The sequence below is a fragment of the Ambystoma mexicanum genome, chromosome 12 (assembly GCF_040938575.1).
Source record: "Ambystoma mexicanum isolate Mex_15411 chromosome 12, UKY_AmexF1_1, whole genome shotgun sequence".
NCBI lineage: Eukaryota > Metazoa > Chordata > Amphibia > Caudata > Ambystomatidae > Ambystoma > Ambystoma mexicanum.
This window is the reverse complement of record NC_090936.1, coordinates 490,410,661-490,434,939: the sequence shown is the minus strand read 5'-3', so window position 1 is coordinate 490,434,939 and position 24,279 is coordinate 490,410,661. Positions and strand designations below refer to the sequence as shown.

The following is a 24,279-nucleotide window of genomic DNA, read 5'->3' as shown; positions in this document are numbered from 1 at the left end:
TCCAGAAGGTGGAGCCTTGAGTGTAGAGAGAGCATCCTCTGAGCCTTTTGTACCTAGCAGGAACGTGGGCAGGAGGGTTTTGGAGGCCGTCCTTGAGCATTGGAATATCGATAGCAGGAGGTGATCTTGGAGATATAGCGAGGATCTTGTCAGTAACATCTTGCGGACAAGGCCAAGTGACTTTTGGGGAACAAAGTGGCCGCTGACGGGTCCTATCTGCGCAATGGGCTGTTACTGACAAATGACTCTTTTGCACATTTTCTTGAATGTCTTCTCTCTTTAATTTCCTTTCTACTTTTTTTCCAGCAGTGACTGTACACTCACTTGTAAATGCTTACCAACTAGAGCTCTTTTCCTTAATGCCATCTCTTCACTCACTTTTCCTCTCCATTCCTTTACTTCGTCACTGGCCAGTCACTCCGAGGACCATGGAACCGCCTTGGCATCACCTACCTTGAAAGCTGTTCTGCCAGGTTCTTTCTCACTGTGGTGGGATGGGTTTAGTGTCAAGCGAGTACTCTCTAATATAGTCTTCAGGCTGGTATGGGATACCCATGTGGTTTTGGTGAACCTTCTGTTATGCAGTACATCTTTAGTGTATTTACCTTTACACAAAGACCAAGGCATGCAGCAGTATATTATCAATTATCAATGTGCTGATACATTCGGGTTTCACCATCACAGTCTTGTGGCCAATGCTGGATTTGACTTTTATGGACTTCATTCATTCACGGTGCGTCACCCTTTCTCAACTCTCATGCTGGACTTCCTTTGCATATTGTACTCATGGTAGCCCTGTATCATGCTGTTTCCATCTTCATCTTGTATCCTGGCTTGCAACATTGTGTTACTACTGACTTCTGCAATTGTATTCACTCTCCCCTCTTGCTTCTCCACTCTTTTTGACTGCTTACTCTCTGTTCTCTCCTCCTCTCCCTTTCACCCTTTTCCTATCTCCTCCCCTCCTCCATTTACTTTCTTCTATGCACTTACTCTATCAGAATTGTCCCTGGACCTAATATGATAGCAACCTCGTCTGTTTCCTCCCCTCTCCCATTAATGTTTTTTTCCTCCCCCCTCCCCCTTCAAGCACTATCTGAAATGTCGTCAGGCCTAGTATGATAGTCGCTTGTTTTGTTCCTCCCCTCCCTTTCTGCACCCCTCTCCCTCACCTTTTGTTTTCTCCGGCTCTACCAGAAATGTTGTCAGGCCTAGTACGGTAGTCACCTGTCTGTTTCCATTTCCTTCCCACCCTCCCCCTCCCTTCCTTATCTATGTCATAGCTCTTGCACTATCTGAAATGTCGTAAGGCCGAGTACGATAGTTTATTTCACATCCTTACTGTTCATGGCCTGTAAGAATGTCATTGTTTTTTCCCTTGTTCCCTCCCTGGCCTTGAAGCGCTTTTAAACACATTGTGTGTAGGCGCTATATAAATAAACTATAATATCATATCAATAGTGGTGTAGTGGGGTAGATGAAACCGCTAAGGGAAGGAGAGTTCTTTGCGCTTTGTCTTTTCTTGCAGCATTTCATGCAGTATGCAGCTCAGGGGGAGGTTGTCACCTGAGATCACAGGTGAAAGTTTAGAATTAGTTCATTGCTATTTGCGATATCTATATAACACAGGACTTTTTTCCATGGTATGAACAAATGCGCTTTGCATCAGCTTGACATTAGCATCATTGGGTGCAACCTGATTGCACCTTACTGCAGGTCCAATTCCAGACTGCCTTGCTTGGCTCATCTCTGAGGTACATGCATGGCATGGCATGCACGTATGTATACTGAGTGACATATGCTAATGAAGAGATACTGTGCACCTTCTCTGATTCCTGGCTGCAGCTTTTATATGTTTCTTCTGCCCAGCCCAGCCCTGGTACCTGGCCTTACCTATATTATCCCGCAAATCACAATCTAAAAAGCGATAGGTGGAAGGTCTTAAATAAATATGAACCACTGGCACTGTTCTGGGCAACCTTCCAAACCACTGTTTTTTTTAGCTTATCTGCGCCATTACAAAAGGGGTCCAGCCATATGCAAATCAGTCAGGCACTGCCCCCAATGGGAGCAGCCCAACTCGAACTGCTGGGCCAGGTCCCCTCCGCATGGAAACAAAAGCAACCCCAGACATCTTTCTGCTGAAACATGTCTGGGGATGCTTCTAGTCTTGTGCAGAAGGGTTGTGACCTAGCCTGATTTGCATATGGTCTTTGCCCTTCTGTAATGGCTTGGCAACCTGAAAATCAATGGTCTGGAGGGGTTGCCCATAGGTGTGCCAGTGGTTATGATTGATTCAAAACCTCCAGTCATCACTTATTGGTTTTGTTATCTTACAGTCTGTCACTTGCTGCGCCCCAGGAGCCCAGGTGATTCTGAGAGTTCAAGTCCAATGGATCAGCAATGGGCTGCATTGTTTACACCTGTGACAGCTCCCGGTTGTGCACTTCGGTCCACATATTTTTAAATAGTGTGTCACATATCTGCCTGTTCGATGCATCCTCCTCAAGCAGAGACACACAGGAACCAATCCTTGAAGTGTAAGGAGATTTTGTAGAATGTATTATATATTTAGGAGTCAGTCTCGGCCATGAATTGTCCTAAAGCTAGCAGGTTTTCAATGATGACAGTACAACATATGGCGTTTATTAACTTTTATTTATTTATTTATTTTTTATTTATTGTTGGCTTCTTAGGCACGCATACAGCAAATACATTATGTTTCAAAGCACCCACAGGGCAAAAGGGGGGGACATGGGATTGCAGTACAATTAACCAATACAAAAGTACAGTGGGGGAAGGGGACAGCCGAAACTACTATGCCTTGTGAGTATTCAGAACGTGCAAGTGCAGCAAGGAAGAGGGCAGTGGGTTATGTGCTGAGGTGTCGTGCTCGAGGGTGAGCCACAGATGAAGTGCAAGGTATGTTAAGTGCTATGCAGCCAGGAGCCACGCTGGGTGTAAAAGTGAAAGTCTCCAATGCAGAGGGTGTGCCGAGGTAAGTGCTGAAAGTAGACAGAAGCCGGAGAGATTGGGTGTGAATGGTCAGGGGCCCGAGGAAGCATAAGGGTCCAAAACACCATTCACAGCAACTGTGGGATTATCAGAGGAGGGAAGAAGGAAAGGAGGAAAAGGGGAGAGTCTTGAGGTGCTTTCAGAACTTAATAAGGTCCTGCTCAAGATGCAGAGCAGGGGGGGGCTGTTCCAAAGGAGGTATTCATTTGAGGAAAGTGAACAACCTTCTGCTCTTTGTTTAGCGAAACGCTTTACACACAGGGAGTTGGTGCCAAAGAGATGTACAGGTCTGGAAGGAGAGTATTTTGTAAGAGAGAGTTGCAGATAGTGTGGTCCCCGGCACCAACCAGCCTTGTGGAGGATGCTGAGAGATCTGAATTTGATCCATGCAGCAACTGGGAGCCACTGGAGACTTTTTAGGGCAGGAGAGATGCAGTCCCTGGGCTTAAGGCAAAGGATGGGTCTCGCTGCTATATTCTAGATTAGCTGACGGGGTCGCAGAGTGGAAGAAGGTAAATAGAGGAGGAGGCTGTTGCAATAGTCAAGACTAGAGAGAACCAGGGCTCCGGAAACATTGAGCTTCTGCGGGAAAGTGAGAAATGGGAGAATTCCTTTGAGAAGGAAGAGTTGAAAGTGGGACTTCTTAGCAATATCCTGAGTGTGAGGGAGGAAGGAGAGAGAGGAGTCAAAGATTACTCCAAGGTTTCTGGCTTCAGAAGAAGGTGCAGGGGGAGAGCCCAAAGTGTGGGAGGCCAGAGAGAAGGGAAGAAGGAGGGAGAAGGGGTCCCAATCTACAGGATCTCAGTTATGCTGGCATTGAGGCAGAGATTGGTGGAAGTTCACCAGGACTGGATGGCAGATAGGCATTCAGGGATGAAGTAAGGTGTGAGTGAGTCAGCAGGAAGTCTGAAAAAGAGTTGAGGGTCGTCTGCATAACACTGCAGTTTGGGGCAGAAGGAGGAGATGAGGAGTGCCATCTGAGCAAGGTAGATGTTAAAGGGGCAGGGGGAAAGGATAGATCCCTGTGGGACAGCACAGTTGGAGAATGAAGTAGGAGAGGAGAAGGTGCCCAAGATGACATGGGAAGAGCAGTCAGTTAGGAAATACGTCAGCCATTCCAGTGCCCGTTTCCGAGATACCAAGGGTATCGTGGAGCCTTTCTATGAGGATGGAATGGTTCACAGTGTCAAAAGGCAGAGGAGTGATCAAGTAGAATGAGGAAAGCTGGGTAGTTGGAGTCCAGGGATATGAGCAGTTCTTCACGGGTGTTCAGAAGAGCAGTTTCCGTGCCTCTGGATGCTCGGAATCCAGATTGATGATCGTGGAGACCACTGACAAGTTCAGTGTGCCAGTTGAGTTAGGGCAAGGCCAGTTTCTCCAGCAGTTTCCCCCAGGAGGGGGTGATTGAAATAGGGCAGTAGTGAATTAAACTTCAGATTCTATAAATATACCTCACTCCTTGACAAACAAATCCTCAGTAAGAAATGCAGACTTCAGAATGCGACCTGTCTTTCCAGATATAATGGATGTGTTCCAGTATGTCAATCTGATGCCATCTATAAACTGGCATTCTTTAGCCTATTTTTGGAGAAGCTCAGTATCTGGAAGCCAGTAAGTGTGCATTGTCCACACAACATATATTTATTATATTTCCGAAGTTGGTTAGGGGTTTTACGTTGTTTGAAAACAGCTCAGAGCGTATACTATTTTGGTGGATAATTTCAACCATTAGCTTGTTGTACTCTATTCTAGAGTTCCTGATCCAGGATTCGTGCTGCTCCAAGCCAATTTCCATGATAGCACCACAACTGGAAATGTAGGCAGGCATTTAAATTCGCCACTGTCCCTGATAATGGGTTTGCAAGCAGAGATACAATGACTGTTCACAGTAATAATTGTAATGCCTGTTGTCATTTTGCCATTTCTTATTGGTCTTTGCCTCTAATGTGTGATATTTTACAACGTATTACAATAGCCAATTGAGAATTGTGGCATTCCTACCTAATTGTTTGTGTTGGCTTTAGGTGGTGCTGAATCTCCATTTAAAAGCTTAAATTATTGCATTGAGGTATAGGTGGGAGATTAGATGAGAGGAGGAACAAAAAGCTTGTGTTATTTACCCACACATTGTCTGACCTTGGTAATTATAATCTGTATGGCATTCCCACCGAAACACATCCTTTCTTTAAGCTAACTCTATCAAGCAGAAACATCAAATGTGGTGCTGTGGGGGCCTGCAAGTGGAATTTCAAACCTTTCTTTGAAAAATAATTGATTAATTGCAGCTCTAAATATACATGGTGTAATAAAAATGTCTGAATCAAGTGTGCCTTCAGCCACTTGATTTACAAGCAGTATGCATGGCCTCGCATTGCACTGATCTCAAGTTAAAAACAAGCATTGGCAAAAAGCTAACAGTTTTGACTTGTGTGTAGGTATTAAATAGGCATTTGTCAGGCCCAGGTACTCAGACCATGTTTCCAGATGTTGCCATTTTATGGGCAGGAAGTACAATTTATGCAGTACCAGGCAAATGTCTAGACCATGCCTACACAAAATATAACATGTTGTCTGTGATGGGGCAATGCATTTTGATTCTAGTTTAGAGTTCTGTTTGCATTCAAACCCTGAGAACCAAAATACCCACTCCTCTTATCCCTCGCCCCAAGTTAACTAACTTTATAAACTTACTTGAAAGTCATTGCAAATGGTGAATGGTACCTACTTCTCAAAGAAAGACTCCCAACCAGGCACAAATCCCGGTTCCCGAGTGAACCAGAGCAGGGTCATCAGGATGAAGAAAACGCTGGTCACGATTTCAGGATAGCTGCAGAGAAAATGTGAGAATGAAGTCAGTTAGACAAGACTTTGGAGAAGCATTCTAGAATGCTCGCAGATCAATGGCAAGCCTGCCAGACCGCCGCTGGCATCCCCGAGCAATGCCAGGCGCCATCCGTGCAGCTTGGCACCCTTCAAGGATTAGAGATGGAGAACGCTTTATATCGTGTCTGAAGCCAGAATAGGGGATCCTATCTAAGTCATATGAATACTTTTGTTTGTAACTAAGGTGTGAGAATCATGCACATGGATATCTGCCATGCAGAGGCATGTGCAACATCTGTCTATTAGAATGCATTGGACTTTTGGTATGTCTGGCCAATGTTTGGGGTGTTCCTTCTGGTGGAATAGGCATGGCCTTGTCCATGTCTATGAAGCGTGCATAGCAATCTCGATCCTTCAGAGACTTACCTCTGAGGAATGTTCTGGATTGAATCTGCCTCTGAGGAAAACCCTGGTAAGATCTCTTTCGCGTTTTTTTTTATGGAGCAGCCTCTTGGTTTGAAAAACACATGGGGTGCCTCTGTGGTGGGCACGCGCGTGCAACATTTGCTCTCACCTTAGTAATTCATTGGGAGGCAAGAGTTAGATTTTACCCTGTACCTGAGGTGTAGGTGCTGCCGCACGAGGGTGGTGTTGGGTTGTACTATGTCATCTCTCTGGCTGAGGAATGCTTCGGACACCCCTTTAAACGAGGCATGCTGCGTGATATGCATGTCATGTGGGGCTGTTGCTTTCTCCATGTTAGGGGGGGGCAGTGTCCAGTTAACAGAAGCTGGGTTATGCACAAGATGGATTTGCGTCTGAGGCAGGCATGCTTGTGTGTGTGCATGGTAGGCTTTTGAGTCCCTGTAGTAGAGGCCTGAGATGGACCAGCTGTGTGGTTGAATCCTTTTGAGACTGCCTCTTGGCCTTATGCATTTGGAAAGATCCCCATGCCTTAAAGACATTTGTTGGACACTCTGGGCTGGGACCTTGATGTGACTGTCCCGATCACATGGAGGAGTCTGGTCTGCATCCTTTTTCTGAATCATATGAGGTTTAGCATCCATGACACGTGAATAGGAAGCCTCTTTCCATAGGAAGAGGGTTTCTGGCCGCAGTGTCTGGGATTCATCCTACTGGCATCATCAGCTGCCTTTGACACCACTGAGCACAAAGCCCTTCTGGGATTTCACAACCTCATGGGTTGACAAGGATCTTCATGTAAATGGCTACAGTCTTTTTTAATAAATCACTCTTAAACACTGGCTTCGGGTCTGCTTCAATCAAAATCCTTCCATATTAAATGTAGTTTCCCACAGTGATCCTCTTTTCCCACCCTCTTCAACCTTTACCTTTAACCCCAGGTCAGATGGATCCATGTTTTTGTTCGATTTTGTTTCTGTACATATGCAGCTGATACGCAAAATAATTTGCCTTTATGGCTTATGCGGCTATAAGAATTCAATGTTTTGGCTACATGTGAGGAGTCAACAAGTGGATGGGTGCAATTATCTCAAATTGAACACCACAAAAACACAAAGAGGTAAAGGGCGATTCAGGCCTCAACTAGACAATCCTTTATTGAGGTTCAATAACTCAAATTGAACACCTCCATGATTGACATGTTGTTATGTGGGATAATCTCAGTTGCTTGGAGGCCACATCTTGGGCCCCTCCCAGTCTTGGGCTCATTCCAACAACCAATTTCAACAACCAATTTCTTAGTTCCGGAACGTAGTGTTCCCCTCTGCACAATCAGTTGAACTGAGTAACACAAATGAACACAGTTATACCATCCAATTTCGTGCAGTTTAAAATGATTTTTTTAAACTGCTCTTTCCCTGTTGCACAGAGGTGTGCACTTCTGAACACCTGTCTATTCTTATGTGAGGATGATTGCATTTCTACTTATGTTGAATAACCTCAATACTCCAAAGACCACCACCAGACTATTCAGTCTACCGCTGAAGGGTATTTCTTAAATGCCTCAGAAGATCCCTCACCAGCTCAGCTCTTCCTCAAATTCCCTGGTCTACATCGAAAAAAGAATAGATTTCAAAACTCATTGTGTGGCAAATAGATTGGTGCACCAAACCATTCCTCTTTTTTGTAGAAAAAGCTTTACCACTGCAGAACCACTCTCTTTTTTATTATTTTTAAAAATGTATTATGCATTTAGTTTATATTCAATCAAGAACAAACTTTTGCACATTTAAAAATAAAAAGTAAAATATCACATTCACAATCTTAACAATAAAAGACCATGATGCAACAAAAAACAAATATAAAATATACCGAATTTTGTAACCTCAATGCCATTCGTAAACTAATCATATCATGCAATGATTATATCTCATCCAAATAGCTATCTAAGAAATCGCCAATTTCCATATGTAAAGTGCTGCTGCATTGACTACTATAGATTCTTCCCCTATCAAGACAGCCCAAAATTGGTCCCTACTTATATTCTCAATCGATCTCACGAAACCTCCATAGCCAAATGCAGAACCACCCTCTGCGTGTGATCTGCATGATCCACTTTTAATCGTCGCAAAAACGTAAACTGCTCAAATTAGGCGGTCAATCCCTTCAATACCCTGTGCCATCCATGTGGACCTCGTTGCCCACCTCCCTATGTCAAATTGAAGATCCCCTTAAGGTGGACAAGGCTTTCAAATGTTTCTGCCAATTCAATAAACTATTCTTTTTTGAGCTATGGACTGTTTGCTACTTTAGTGCCACAATGTCACCACGGGGCAAATGTTCCACCGTACAAATAAAGTAACATCTGGCATATCAGTGGTTTGTGTAGCAATGTTTAGCTAAAAGGTACTTTAATTGCCTTTTCTCCTTTCATGTTATTAGCTACACACTAAGGGCGCAAGAGACAATATTTGCAAACTCAAATGCTGATGGGGTGATTTTAAATATGGGGTCTGCAAGATCACCCCTCATTGTTCTATATAGGATATCCTTACATTCCAGAAATATGGCAACTGATAGGTAGACTCCTGATCAATTGTTGAGACCCACTAATCAAGGACCTCTTGGGATCCTCTATCATCGATGCACCACTTCTCGATGGAAAAGCCAGGACAGGGTTCCTCTTTATTGGGGCAGCTGTTGCAGTGATCAGTGGAGTCATACCATGTTACCTGCGTCCTCAGTATGTGAAACCAGCAATAGCTTCAATCACAGTCTGTTGATGCTCACTAGTGACTTCCCTGTCAAAGCTTTTTCTCCTTCTGGATGGGGTTGAGCACTCTCCCTTTAGCTACAGGGAACCCACATTTTCCTCTAGTAGACGCTGCTGCCGTTGGGTAAGGTGGAAGTGCTGCTGGCATCAAGACTTTAATAGACAAGTTGACTTGCAAGAGGCAGGCAAACACAGAGGTACACAATTCTTATAGCTCCACTGAGCGGCAGCTGAGGAGGATGCGGCAGACCGTACAGCCAATGCACGGTGTATGCACAGCGGGAGAGTGTGGCCATGTTAGAGGAGTTCAGGGAGGGATTTGATGTGTTTGCAGCGTGCGCATGCTAAGCAACATGAGACGCATTCTACAGCAGTCATGTTTCCAAGATGCTATGTTCATACCCCAAACATCCACAAGGACATCACACTGTCGGAGGTGGTTGCTACTGAGTTTCCCCCTGTCCCGCTCTGAGAATGTTTCTTCCATTACTCCCAGAAAGCCTTTCACTCCCGCCCTTGAAGACAATGTACCCACAAAGACATACCCAGACGTCTCCTTCTGATATGATCCTCCAGTCAACCCTACTCCTGCAAGCTTGCACTGCTGCACATTCCAATGTTGTGTTCACCTCCTGGCACCCAGCATCTCCATGCAGCACTCTACATGATTCGAAATATGAAAGACATAGGAAAACAGACATACTTAAGCCCCACCCAAAACTTGTTCAGACCCACCAGCAACTTAAAGAAAGGAAATCCCTTGGCCCTGCTTAAATCACATACCTATAAGAACACCATTCACCGTTCAAACTCCTTGCTGCGCATGATCTGTTTAATTTTGCAATATGGATTTATGTTTGTAGAATGCCCTGTTAGAAATGAATTGTCAAAGTAATGATGCCTCAGATAATTAGACAATCAATTGATTTCTGAAGAAAAATGTCCTTGATGAACTTGGTGGTTGCTTCATTTTGATTCCCATTGGATTTGGGGAATCCTTGGGTGTTCAACCCCCTGTAGAGGTTTTATAGAACAGTTTTATAACATGCTCATAAGAGTTCTAATGCAAAATTCTGTCTGCATTTTACTAGTGATGTTTGTTGGAGTCATAAAGGATTTCCAGGGCCTTATTGTTGTAGTCATTTATGAACTCCCTTACAAAACCAACAACTCCCTCCTAGAAGTGATATTAAGCTGGCTAGATAGCTTAGTAAGTTAAGCATCGACAGCTGCAATTTGTGTTCAACTTGCCGGTCACGGGCTGAAAGGGTCAAACGTCGACTCACTCTTTCATCCTTCCGAGGTTGAATTTCCAAGCTTTAATGTTCTGGGACTAAACCTTTCTGGGCCTGGGATAGCAAGTCTCGGACAAGTTGGTTCCTTTGGCAGACTCGGCCCCAGTCTCCACTGGCACTGGGGTGGTGCGCATCCTGCCAACTGGTTTCCCTTTGACCTGGGCACTTTTTCCTCTTACTCCTGAACACCCATGCTATGCCCTCTCTCTTCTGCTGGCTTCCTCACCTCACTTTCCACATCATTGCCACTGCATGTTCAGGCCCTCTTCACCTCTCATCTGCTCCCCATCGATGCCTCACAGTCTCTTTTTTTGTCCCTGTTTCAACATCCTCCCTCATTTCTAAAAAACTGAATTGCTCCACCTGCAATGGACATATACCTTCCACCTCCACCACTCTCTTGCTTTCCTCCCACACCCCACCCTTTTCTCTACCTCAGCTTTAATCAAACAATCAATTCACTTTATTACAGCTCTTATCAAAAATATCCATGAAATCAGAGGGCTATAAATTCATACCAATACATCAAATTTCATAATGCAATGAACAGAATTAAAAAATAAAAATAAAACTAATTTAAACACATAACATTCCTTCTGATCCTAAATACATTTACAAGAAAAGTTTCCAACATGAACATGTACAAGGACCAGCCATGAGTACTAAATGCGGAAGTGCAAGCCTATGTTGAAAAATCCCTCTGTGGGCTCTTCTGGGGGATTTATAAAGGGGGGTGCAAAACATAAAATGCAAAAGTATTTCAGGTATCATAGGATCACAGGGGCAACCGATATTTTGAATGTTAGTTCTCTCCTCCATTTGAGTCTCATCATTTTCAAAGGCAGTATGTTAAATTGCAGTTTAGTCAGCATTTATTCATTGATAGTATACTTTTTAACCCATATTACATATCTATCAGCCCCTTGTTGAGTACTCAATAAAGAAATGTTTTCGTTTTATAACTTACAGTGTTCATGTTCCTCACATTGAGAAGCAGATGAAGTAAAAACCTAGGAGCTAAAGATTCAAGTTGCGTTGCACCCCACTGCATTCCTCAACAACCCCATCAAACTCAGTGTTACCAGTTACCATTTGATATATTGCAACCAATGGACACGGGCACTGGAATCACTTGTAGTCCAACTGTTGATGATGTTGCACGTATGGTCAGTTCTCGGGTTCGTCCATCTTGACTACCACAGCAACAATAGGTTCAGCATTAAGTAATCACGAAAACAGGGATAGAAGATGGCGACCTCAACAACCCCCCTCATGAATGTATTTTTCTCCACTTACAACGGATCAAATCTTGAGTTCACCCAATCATCAGCACCATAAGCAGCCAGTTCAACACTCTTGGGCTGATGAACCTTCCACAGGGTTTCCTGTGGGCGACTATCAATTATTTCATCAAGGCAGAGAAAATGGCACAGTTGGCTTGTCGTATAGGCAGTGGTTAAGAGTTATTAACATGATAAGTCTAAGGAACTTTGCTGGAAAACAGTAATCTCAAATATTTCTAACTATTAAGTCACTCTAGCCTTTCAGAATTACACACCTGTGAGCAAGAAGGAATACCATGAGACCCCAGAGTCATCAGTTTGGATTTTCTATCTGCAATACAATGAGTGTAGGCGGTAATCAATTACTGGAGTGAATTAGCAGCACAAGCTATCAAAACCATGTCATCTGCCCAGGAAAGAGTGCGCAGAAATGCTGGCCTGCATCACAGGAGCATCCCTAACAATGCTCAATGGGACTGCAGGTTGTTGAAGTAATTACTGAATAATATTTGGGTAACTACACAGTCCTGGCGTACTTCTCTAAAGGTGAAAAGGGTGCTGACGGTTCAACACCCCGGCCATACTGCACACTCTCACAAATAGATCAGAGTGAGGCTTCTTTAAGAGACTCTACCAGAGCTTGTGTCACCACCTCTTTGTCTCCTTCAGCCTCCTCTGCTCCCTTTCCCTCCTCATTGTCCCGCTCCAGTGCCTCTTGATGTTTCACAACTTCCTCCATGCTTTTTATAGCTCTCTGCTCCTCCTCTTCCCCCTACGTCTTGTTCTGATCTCCCACATACTGATGTTTACAAGCTCCTATATATCACGTCTCTCGACTTTCTCTCGCTTGTAGTTCTGTTCCTCTGCCTCAGCTCATTCTTCACTGCTTTCCACCTCCTCGCCATGTGTCCTTTCCTCTCTGCTCTGCCATATACCCGCCATACTGATCCACCTCCACTAACTTGCTCTGATTCCATCCTCTAACACCCTCATTCACCAGTGCAGCCGCAGTGCCTGTAACGGGGAATGGTTCTCAGCTTTGTCCTTTCTTGAAGCGAGTATGGGGATTGGCTCGCCACAATTGAATAGGTCGGCACAGCTAACTCTGCTTGATTTTCATGATTCTGCGCAGATCCTTGGACGATCCCTTATTAGGGCTTTCTGAAAACTTGAATCTTCTTTCCATGCTGGCCCCGCCTCTGGTCCGTACGAAAGCCTCTGGATGTCTGGTGGTCAGAATGCACTGCAGGTGATTGTTTCTGTTGTCCGCGAGCATCAGAGCTCCAGGCTCCTGGATGTAAATGTGCCCGGCTTGTGCCACCTGGCAGTGCCTCACCTCAAACCAACTCCAAATCTAAACTTTTTAGTTAGTAGGGCCCTCCGGTCATGGTCCCACAAGCGGGTCTCACCACCGGAAGCCACCAGCAAAGAGCTCGAGGTGGGTCTGCATCTTGTTTAGCAGGTTACTGTGACCATTGGGGCCAGTGATCACTGGGTTGAAGCACTCCTATTGTCATTACTGGAAAACTGTGTCAGTCTTTTTGTAAATAATGAGTAGTGCTGTGTCAGTGTCTCGCTGTCTCAATGTATGTTGTCTCTGAGACACTACACCTAAGCCATGCCTGGGTTTCCATCTGAATGTGAAGCAATCTATAACATTTCTTTTTAGGTTTGTTTGCCCAAGTGGGGAAATGTGGTCATGCCTGCATTTGATGGAAACTAACCTCACTCCTGAGACATGGCACAATAGAGTAATGCTCTGCAGTGCGTGCGAGCGGAAATCAGGTCATTTAATCTTTCAGCGGTCTACACTGGCTAGTACTTTTTGGCCCTGAAACCTTTGTCATTTCAGTCACTCTATGGAAATTTTTTTGCAGACACAAAGTGGGTTAACTGACCGTGCTGGATGAAGGGGGCAGTCAAAGTAGCTACAGCCTAAACACTTGTGTTTAGGCTGTAGATATTTTGGGGGCCGATAGCTGAGCAATAAAAAAAACTATGGTTTAGCTGAAAAGGGAGGATGGGGAGTAAAATATAATATTTGTTGTTGTTGCACCTTCTATTAAATATGTTTGTATTTCTCAGGACTGCAAATAACAGGTTGTTTCTATTACCCAAGTCAATGCTGCTTATTTTGATCTATTTAGAAGAATGAACAGTGGAAATGGTCCTTCTGGGGTGGAGCTACGTGACCTGCATACGCCACACATATCTCCAAAGACGGCGGGTTCACCCAATCAGATTAGACACTGCGGTCAATCACACCGAGCTCCAGAGCTTGAGGACACCTAGCTTGAGATTGGGAGTGGAGGCGTTGCTCTTCTAGTTTCATGTGTCCTCTTTTTCTAGGGCTTGTGTGATGGAGTCAGATGTTGGGCATCCACTATGCGTGGCTCTGCGGCAAGCATGTCGTGGTATGCCATCTTTATATCGAAAATATTCTGAAGAATGAACTTATATTGAATATTTGATAACAAAACATTCCATGACGAATGCCCTTAGGGGTGGGATAAAGGGTTACATCTTGTGGGGAAACGGTTGGGGCGGGAAACAGGGGTTTGGGGAGGGCCCCAGGGATTTGGGGAGGGCCCCCCCACCCCCCAAAAGCTATATATTTTTCATTATAAAAGTTTCGTTATAAGTGTATTCTTCATAAAATGTTTTGTTATAAAGACATATAACCGCATGGCACTCCCTCTTTATGCCTGTATCTGAAATGTATCTGTGGCTGTTTTTTTTAGACATGTATGAAGTGGCCCCATAGAGGGTGCGTTAGTCTCTTGGATGTTCCTCCATCACTGACCTGATGTCTCCCAACTTCTCATAGTCCTCTTGGATTCTTCTCTCTGACAGCTCCTCGGATCTGGTCTTCTTTTTCTTGCTCATGGAGCATGTCTCTTTAAAGCTGCAATGGGAAAAGAGAGTTGGCATGAGACAATACAATACAATACAGTGTAAGATAGATGCGCCGGAGAGCACCATTAATGTAACACGTGTGATGCAGGGGCATGTTAATGGAGTATGAGAGTTTTTTTGGAGTATATGTCTTGAATGAGTGTATATTATAAAATGGCTTCCCATTTGGACGTCGGGCTTCATACAATTATACTAACAGATGAAAAGCCTTTTTAATATGGTGCATTGTTCGATGTGGTTATGTTATTTCCTATAGGATACTCAACTTCCTAGGAGATAGGAATCTTACTTTGAGGTTTTGACCTTCAATGGTGGCTCACTCTTGAAAATGTATTCTTTTTGGACCTGCAGCTGCCTATTGGTTATTCAAATTTGAAACGCCTCTTACTCGATTCCTGGAGGCTGGGCAGCAACCCGACCTTTGTCTATTTTCCATAGCTTCAATAATTGTATATCTGCACCTTTATCAGTGTTTTCAGCTGAAGGAACTGATGAGGCAAAATGTAATTTCGCATCAGGCAGAGCTGTATTCAGAAATTGACCTCTGGAAATGATTTGGGGAAGCTGTATCACGCCCAACACGTGTGTCCCACATGCAGAGGTAAATATGGCCTTTGCTTTCCTTTTAATTGCATTGTAAGCACTATCATTGATTAAGGGATTGCATAGCGTGTGCCTTGAGAGAATAAATGCCTCCTGACAGAGGCATTTGCTCATTATAAACGGATCCAGTGATTCTCTATAACGACCAAGGAATTGCATTGCAAATACTTTGTGAGGTTCAATGACGTGTATGGTAAGTACTTGTGAGGTTGAATGATCAAAATTTGCTTGAGTGAGTACTATGTTTATAATCCATGCCTTGAACTATCAATGGATTCTAAGATAAGTACTTTATCACTATCAGTACATGCTATGGCAAGAATCTCTAGACCAAAGGGAGAGTCCATGGTAAGGCCTCTATGATGCCATTTGCAGATATTACAGCAGCTCACCTCACTTAACCAGCCTAGCCCTTAATGAGTCTTCAATTGGTAAACGTAGATTTTTTTTAAATGGGTTAGTGGCTGTATGCATTTTATTGGGAGCTTTATCCCTATACGTGGGCACACATGTCACGCTTCACTTTCCCAAATGCAACTACATATCACTTCCAGAAATGTCCAACACAGTTACAACTGCTGTTCCATGCAAAATTATCTCCTACTCACCCCAAAACTAAACCCGAACATGCATTTGAAAGGTGCCATCACCTTACTTCCCAGCATTATAGCAGCAGTAGATTAGGCACCATCACATCACACACCACCCCTTGTTCCCTCTTGTAAGATAACTCAGTGCACCACGATGATCCAAGATCCCCTTGCTGCCCCCCTTTAACAAAATGAGGTATATTAAGTTTAGTCACAGAAGGGTGAAAATGAAAGATCCAGCCGCCAACACCACTATAGCCGTCTTCTTAAAACTCTTACCAGGTCTCAGGAACTTCCAGAGAGCCCCTTAAATGGGACTGGACACCCAGATACCACAGGTCATGACCACTCTCATTTGAGAATACTCGGAGATCCACCAAGGTTCCCTGCTTATAGAGCCTGGCTGTATAGGACATGGGGTGAGTAGGAGGGTTTATTCAACTCTCTTGCCCTAGAGTCCAGATGGATCTAACATGAGGATCATGTCAACACACAATGAGTCTAGGAGAGGTTGCTCATTGCCCCTTCCTGCTTCGACTGGTAAAGTGCCCTATATCTGAGCGCTTCATGTTTTTGAAGGCTGGGGAAGGAAAACATAACTTTCACTCAATAGCTTGTTGGCATCAGGATTGCCTCATTCTGTGCTGAGGTTCTGCACCCACCAATCACATAATACTCCAGTAGACACTCTCCTTAAAACCACAGAGGAAATAGTCTATAAGCGAATCAGGAAATTATGGAAGCCAATGAACACAAGCTCGGACTTCCACCATGCCACTGCCCTGAAGGCGAACGATGAGATATGTAATGCTATTGAAAACACGTAACTAATCCACCAATCAATATGCGCGCAAAGTTACTTGAGTTATCCTTGCTGGACCTTGTCTACTGACACCCGAGCTGCTGCCATGTAGTTTAGCAACATGGCAACAGCAACAGAGTAACATGTACATTACTGACATGCAACCTGCTGGAATCTAAATTAATTTCAGTCATGGTCTGCCCTTAATAGCATGCTCCCATGATCCAAATCATATATAACTGTGCATTCTCAAAGCCTGGTGGCAGTTTGGTTTTATATATACATATACGCCATTTCTAGTTTGAAGTAATGGCCTGTGAGGAGATACAGTTATAAATTACTAAAACCCATCTGATGTCTTTGTATTCAACTGGTTTCCTGTGACTCTTTCAGGTGGCAGGACCTTTTATGTTTTGCTGTCTATGGCTGAGGATTTCGCTCCCAACAGAGTGAGGAGCCCAGCCCGGGTTGCTGCTTTGGTTTCTCTGGGAAGGCTCAACAGCTTTCCAGGGGAACAGGATGTGCCCCCAGGAGGCTGGGTGGGAACCATTACTCCAAAGTATTCTCTGAGAATAGAACCGGGAAGCCCCTCGAGGGGTATAATCACTGGAGTCTTCTTGATGTAAGACTGACAAGGAGAGGGGGAGGTTTAGAATAACCTAGGAGAGCAGTTGCGTCCGGGAGACGGGTTCCACTGTCTTGGAAATTCCTGAGCCACACATAATTATTGTGCCCCATCGCCGTTTCCTGCTGAAAAAGCACTCTAGGAATTGATATCTACCAACAAGTTGGAGCAGCAAGGATTGGTCTTTACACAACGCTTGGAATGGACTAACCCTTTAAAGCAGAAATACAATATAAGGGAGTAAGATCCCCTCTCCTTAGTTCAGGGGTCTGCAACCATTGGCTCTCCAGATGTTTTGGACTTCAACTCCTATTAACCCTCACAACCATAGTTAATGGTGTGGGATCATGATATGATGTGATATTTTATTTATAACGCGCTCGTACACAAGTGTTTCAGAGCGCAACCAGGCAAAGGGAGGGGAACAAGGGGGAACAAAAACAACAATCTTACTAGGCCCAGTGACATTAAGAGCGTGCAAGTGCATGGGAAAGGGAAAAGGTGAAAGTGCATGGAAGGGAGAGAAGTGGAAAGTGCGGAACAGAGGAGAGATGTGGGAGATGTGTTCCAAACATCTGAAGAGCCACAAGTTTCAGACTCCTGCATTAGTTGAATCATCTTTGGATTCCAGAAGGAGACAGATTTCTCTGGAACCTTATTGTGGTACAGTCTGTCCAAAGTCCGCAGCCATTGAGATGAAGATAACGCTTTCCAAGAAGGGAGTCAGAGCCTTCCCTTAACCATTTCAGAGGAACATTTGAAGTGATCTGCTTCTGGATAAGGGCTGCCTGCTGCTGAGGCACTGGTACCTACTGGATACTCAGTTTCCTAACATCCCATGGGACATCAGACTCAATTTCCCAACATGCAGTGTTCTATTAGATCCCCACTTATTAAATAGGCTATGGGACTTAAGAGTCAGTTCATGTTTTATTTCCGTCACTTTTCCAAATGGTGCAAAGGTGCTCTTTCTCTTCTTTCTTGGCTGCTTAAGTCTTTAGTCCCCCCTTCTTTGACAGTTAGTGATCATTGCTTAGTGATTTAAAGGACTGCAAGTCATCCGTGTGAGCTGGCAGAGGACTTCTAGCATTTCTGCTTTTCTAAGTCTGAGGCTCTTTAAGATGCACTTCTTGCAGCAGTAACGGTCATGCTTTTTGGACTTGGTTTCCCCGACTTGCCTTCTCTTCCAACAATCACCTTCTGTAGACTGAGTCTCACCGGATCTTCACGGTGGTCATGGCAATACAACTACCTTCCTCCCCTTACAGACACTTTCTGTGTTGCACATATCCTTGACCTTGTGTCAGGCTTCTCTGAGTTTCATCAGCAACAATCTGTAATTTGGGTTCCTCCTCTCTGCAACATATCATGGTGTGATGGGCAGGTATAGTACGGCGTAAGTGAAATCATTTTTTTGCCTCCGTGTTTTGAAGACCTTGCTGTGCCAGGGCTGGGTTAGCAGATCATTAGCATGGAAGGCAGACACCAGCAGACATTATCTCCAGTCTCATGCAGAGAAGGATTTATCTTATACATCCCTGTGCAGTATGGCCTTGATGTACCCAACTAAAGTGGTGATAGGTGTTCATGTTCCTCCTACTACTTCTGTTAGCATCTCCTCCTTTCTACAAATCAGAAACTTAATTCCCTACACTCCATTACTTTCATCCACCTCAGTCTCCTTTATGAATTAACCCCACCCCAGCTTCACTCTAATCAACCCATCTTTCCTTCTGCTGATGTTCCGCTCATCATCTTCCTCACACTGATCACTCTCCTTCTCCCTTCTATTGATGTTCCTTCACTACTCCTCTCCACTCTGATCACCCTCCTTTTTCTTTCAACTGATGTCCTTCTAATCCACTGTTGCTCAAATATGACCTTCCTCCTCCATCGCTTCTTCTATCTCTCTCTCTGTTCAGCTTCCCCTTACCTGCTCTATTTCCAAAGTATATTCACCATCAAATATAGTACTGCTCCCTTGCCAAACACCCACGCTATCGATCCAGCTTTTATGCCGGGTTGTTTCTGCCCAATTAATGCCTCACAGGTTCATATGGTGGGTCCCTGCCTCCCAGCCTGGTAGAGTTAGCTGGGGGATCCACTGCATTCCCGGGCCCAGCACCGTACAGTAGGTGGTGGATTCTGGCCCCCTCGGTTGCACCAGCACAAATATCCGGGGGTATCTATTGAGAAGTGATGCATCATATAATGATTGTCACTCCTGTGACATACATTCTAGTTTGTTAAAACTTCCATAAATTTGAGAGAAAGCAACATGCTTTCGGTTCTTCTAGTGCCGACACGTGTTTCAACCTTAAGGTTTTTCTCAAGGCAATAACGTCAAAATGCGTGGTCCGGGTTGGTGATTGCCGTTGTCAATAGAATGAGCGTAGTGGATAGTAACTGTGCCCGGCTGTGTTAAGGTCGTTGTGGCAGGCTACTAATGGAAGAAGCCTAGACAAACCACAGTTCCCACAAGCTTCAACACCTCTTCACCAATTGAACAGCAAAGGAGCATCCTGCAATATTGTCCTTCTTGCCAGTAGGCACTGCTAGACTACATGCTGAGTCTGGCTCCATAGTGCATGGGGGTAGGTAGCGATGCAGTCAAGTGGAAAGTAACACAAATGTTGTGAACCATCCATATAGATTTAAATATACTGCATTGTTGACTGGAAGCCAATGCAGGGACGCAGCAATGCCAGACCTGGAATGATGTACTTGAATTTAAGGAGTTTAAGAAGAAGCCTAGCTGTGGTATTCTGCACTCTTTGCAGGTGTATTTTTATGTTAGCTAATATGCCAACATATAAACTGTTTCCATAATCCAGTTGGGTCGGAATAAAGGCATTGATGGCCATCACACACTGGAAAAAGGATTGAAGGTGAAGAAAACACCTTAATCTTTCCAGGTGGAAAATCACTTTCAGATATCAATGCTTATGGTCGATCGAGAGTGAATTGTGAATCCACTAGGAAGCCTGAATTCCTCACTAGGGTAATTGGAGTTGGACAGGAGCCAAAGGGTTCTGGCCAGAAAGTGATATCCCAGAGAGAGAGGTCTCTGTGGTATCCCGTTATACTGCCTCGGGGTCGAGCATTGCAGAGAAGGCAGCTGTCAACAGACCACTGGGCCTCCTGATCCCATCCCATAGCCTCCTGAATGTTATCGCATAACAGACAACTTGTACCACTGAGTCTAAGTCTACTCTGAGGTTGAAATTGTAATGATTGGAAGTAGGCATAGTTGTCAAAGATCTCCAGTTGAGACACTTTTTACATAAGGCTCTAGTTGGAGCGTGCAGTCGCGTGTGAAGCTCAGTGATTTTTACGCTGGTGACAAACATTGGAGCCATCTCCACTGAAGAAATAGCTGATATTCCATTTTGGGATGTGTGGCATTATGGAGGTTACTGAGAGGAGTAGAAATGTCGATTTTAGGGTTGCAGGGATTACCAGGCTCCAGAGAAAACACATTTCCTCAGTGCTTCGGAACAAGGGCCATTACGGGCACCAGGACTTTGCCAACACGCCTTTTTTTGGAGATACAACGGTCAGTCGGTGATGAAGGAATAGGTGCATTGGGCATGATTCACTGTGCTACTTCAAATATGCAAAATGAACCACTGAATACGTGGTGGTGTACCTGCCCTCTGAGTATTTAAGTTCAAGATGGCAGTGGCTGCAGAGCCTGTGATGTATTGACTTGCTCCTGGTGTGAGGGTGCTGCTGGATGAAACAGCAGCATAGACAACACTAAATGGAGATGAAGGGTGAAAGGAGAAGGACAGAGGCACTGAGATAAGAGCGCACCTTAGCTGAGAGCGGTTTCACTCTGTCTCTGCAATTCTGGTGGGACCCCGAAGCAGAGGGGCCCATTGAGACTGTAGAAGGAGCCATGTGGAATCCAAGCCTAGACCCATGGGTGGATCAAGGGCCCTCTCTAGATGATGTGTTGTGGTTTATTTTATTTTTTTGGTAATTGTAAAACGCTCCTAAACCCGAGGGCATCTGGGCTAGATGTTGCCATAGAAGAGAGGACCTATTTGCTGCAGGCTGCTGACGGTTGTATACTAATTGACCTTATCAAAATTGACCTCCGGAAAATTGACTTCAGGAGAATTGACCTCATTTAGAAGGTCAATTAAGGCATATATGTGGGGGGAAACTCCGCGCAACCCCCCCCACCAAATCCATAACCTCCTGCAACCCCCCACCCAATCCCCTTATATTATTTATAATCCAAAACCAACCCAATACATATATAAAATAATATAAAGGTGAATTGTGCAGAAGGTCAATTAGGACCACTATAATTAGGTCATTTGTGCAAAAGGTCAATTGTAAAAGGTCATTTTGGGTAATACCCTGCTGACACTGCCATGCTGTGAGCAATTGAGGGGCTTATCGCGAGTGAGGAGGGGAGGTCATGCTCAGGAATATTTTAAAAAGAGTATAGGTTGTTGAATCGTGGCCTGACTCCCCTTTTCAAAATATGGTGCCAAATTTTGATAATCTCAATATAACAAATCATCTGACCTCTCTCTTGACAATCTCATTGCCTTTTGGCCACCTGCCTTGGATGTCAGCTCGCTGTCTTGTGCTCAACTCCCCTAAGAGCGAAGATACTTGCTCCTTCAACACGCTCCAGCTCTCCTTCACACTCCATATCTTCCCTGCTGGCCTTCCTGCACCATCCTCCAAAGCCTGCAAACTTGGGGTACTCTTTGATCATGCTCCATCCCTCTATTACCTCCACTGCAATGGCTGCAAAACTAAACATGTGAAACATGAGGGAAGCCCCCCATCTCTTCTACCCCTCCATTTTTACTCTTTTTCCTGCCCTTGCACTAAGTTCACTTCAATGCTACTATGGCCTCTCTTTGGCCTCCTTCACTACTCCTTTTCCTTTAACAACATTTTCAACTTTACGTCTCCCCTGCTGTGCATTCTCCCTGTGCTCCTTTCTCGCCTCAAGCACAGCTGGGGTTCAATCAAGGCAACCTGAATCCCTCTTCTAATTCCCTTTTCTTATCTTTAATTCAATCAGTAGCCCAGACCCCTTTTATTTGGCCAAGTCCATCACATGCTTTTCCCGGCCTTGTTCCCGTTCGCTCCAGTGGTCTACAGATGCTGTCTAATCCTGGGCTCCCTTCTCCTGTCTCACACTACAGTTCCTTTTCTCTCCTTCACGCTGTCCAATGGAACTCCCTTCATAGCAAAGCTATCACTGCTGTCCCTTAAACACCATCTCCTGGAACTTTCCGCGATGGGATTCACATACAACAAGTGTGCTGGTTATGACCAATTGATGGCACCGAATCCGCGAAAAAAAGGACAACACAAAACTCCAGCTCATCTCTATGGACCAGCACAGAGTCTCTTGCGGTTCATCCTCTCCTGCCATTTCAGACTGGATATTCAATATTATCTATTAATATCGAATTATCTGCATCTTACAATAAAAAATATGTTGTCTATTTGTGGTGTCCATGGTCCATGTTTTTACGAGAATCCCCCCCTCCGTCACCTGGGGCATTGGTATTAGGTCACTAGACATTGTTTTTTTTTTTAAAACGAAAGGAAAAAAAAACGATTTAGAAAGACCGCTCTGTGACCGCACAGAGCAGACTCTCTAGATTGAACTGTCAGCCCCTGCGACACACACGAGTGCGTGCAGGGGCTGACAGGCACGCCAGGAGCCGGAAGCGGCCTCGAGGGAGAACGGGTACGCTTATGTGTGTGTTAGGTGTACGTGTTCGTTTGTGTGCATTTTAGTGGAGGGAGGTCTTAGGAAGGGAGGGAGCCGGAAGTGGTTGAGGGAGTGGCGTTCTGTGGGTGAAACTCCCCCTTTGGAGTAAAATCAGAAGGAGAGGGTGAGGTTTGGGTGTTAGTGGGGGGCGAAGAAATGTGATTATTTCGATTTTTGTAGGCTGCCAAAAATCCGCCGGAAAGAAACGGTCTTTTGGTTAGGCGGCTTGCAAAAATCGAAATAATTACATAGAAGTGGGGCATCATCTGTTTATCACTTTGAACTTTTTGTAAAAAAAACCTGTATAGGGTGTGCTCCATTCTGTGTTATCGCGTTTGTGTGCGGTGTTTCTTTTTTCCTAGCTAAGTGCTCACCTTCCTGTTCAATAAATAAAAATGCCGAAAAATTGTATGTTATCGGAGTGCACTTCAAATCTGGCTTCCATGTAGTCAGAGGTGTTGCTAGGTCTGTAAAAGATCAGGGGCTGCGCTAATGTCGGGACTGTCGGGACTCGGGGCTATCTAGCCTTTTGGTTGTAGCCCCTGAGATTCTATCGGGGGCTATAACCAAAAGACCAGAGGCTATAGCCCCCTCAGACATCCCCATAGCAACGCCTTTGTATTTAGTCCACCCACCCACTAGCTAGAACCACCATGCATGCAAAGGATGTCCCAGAGTAGCCAGCATTCCCTGACAGGAGGTTTTCATTTCAAGTGCTGTGCAGTGACAGGCAATCATTGTAGCCACTATCCAATGACAGGGGGGTCTTGCTGTATCTCTTGTGCATGTATGTATTCCTTAGTAAACATCAAACAGTTACAGGAGATTTTCAATATCCATACAATACCTTTCACTGCAAGTAACAGCCATCTACATTGGTATCCCGCCCAGGCAAATAAAGGAAGGGCTCTGTACTGAACTTCAATCATTTAGTGGGCTGCTTCTTTCAGAGCCAGGCTGATCCCATATGTTCCACCATATCTATGCTGCAGTTAAGCTGATGCAGGGTTATGGGTATTCCAACGAAAGCCAATGGTCAGTGTTTGTGTCCTGAAGTGAGACAATGTTTTCCAGGTAGGTTCTATCCAGATATAGAATGCAGTCCATGTAGTTCTTGTTCAGTGATAAGGGGAGTCAGCACTAAGTGCTATGAGAGGTTTGGGTCTTTTTGACCTAAAACATTTGATCTAATCACATTTGATCGAATTTATTTGACACTTTTTTCAGTCTAAAATGCATGGAGAGACCTCCCCCACTTCTCCTCAGCTTAATCTATACCCTTACCACCCATATATATATATATTTCTTTTTTTAAATTACATTTGACCAAAAAAGGTCAAAATAATTTGATCAAATGTTTTAGGTCAAATGTTTTT

General features: G+C 44.5%; 1 protein-coding gene across 4 annotated transcripts in view; it reads right to left on the bottom strand.

The window, feature by feature from the left end:
* SLC13A4 (solute carrier family 13 member 4) overlaps positions 1-24,279 on the bottom strand; it is a 344,476-nt gene that overhangs the window by 82,914 nt on the left and 237,283 nt on the right. For all 4 annotated transcript variants that reach the window (XM_069628767.1, XM_069628768.1, XM_069628769.1 and 1 more), the window contains 2 exons: positions 14,416-14,517; positions 5,741-5,842 (listed from right to left, as the gene is read on the bottom strand). In XM_069628767.1, the coding sequence (XP_069484868.1) occupies positions 5,741-5,842; positions 14,416-14,517 (204 nt within the window). The remainder of the gene's footprint in view (positions 1-5,740; positions 5,843-14,415; positions 14,518-24,279) is intronic.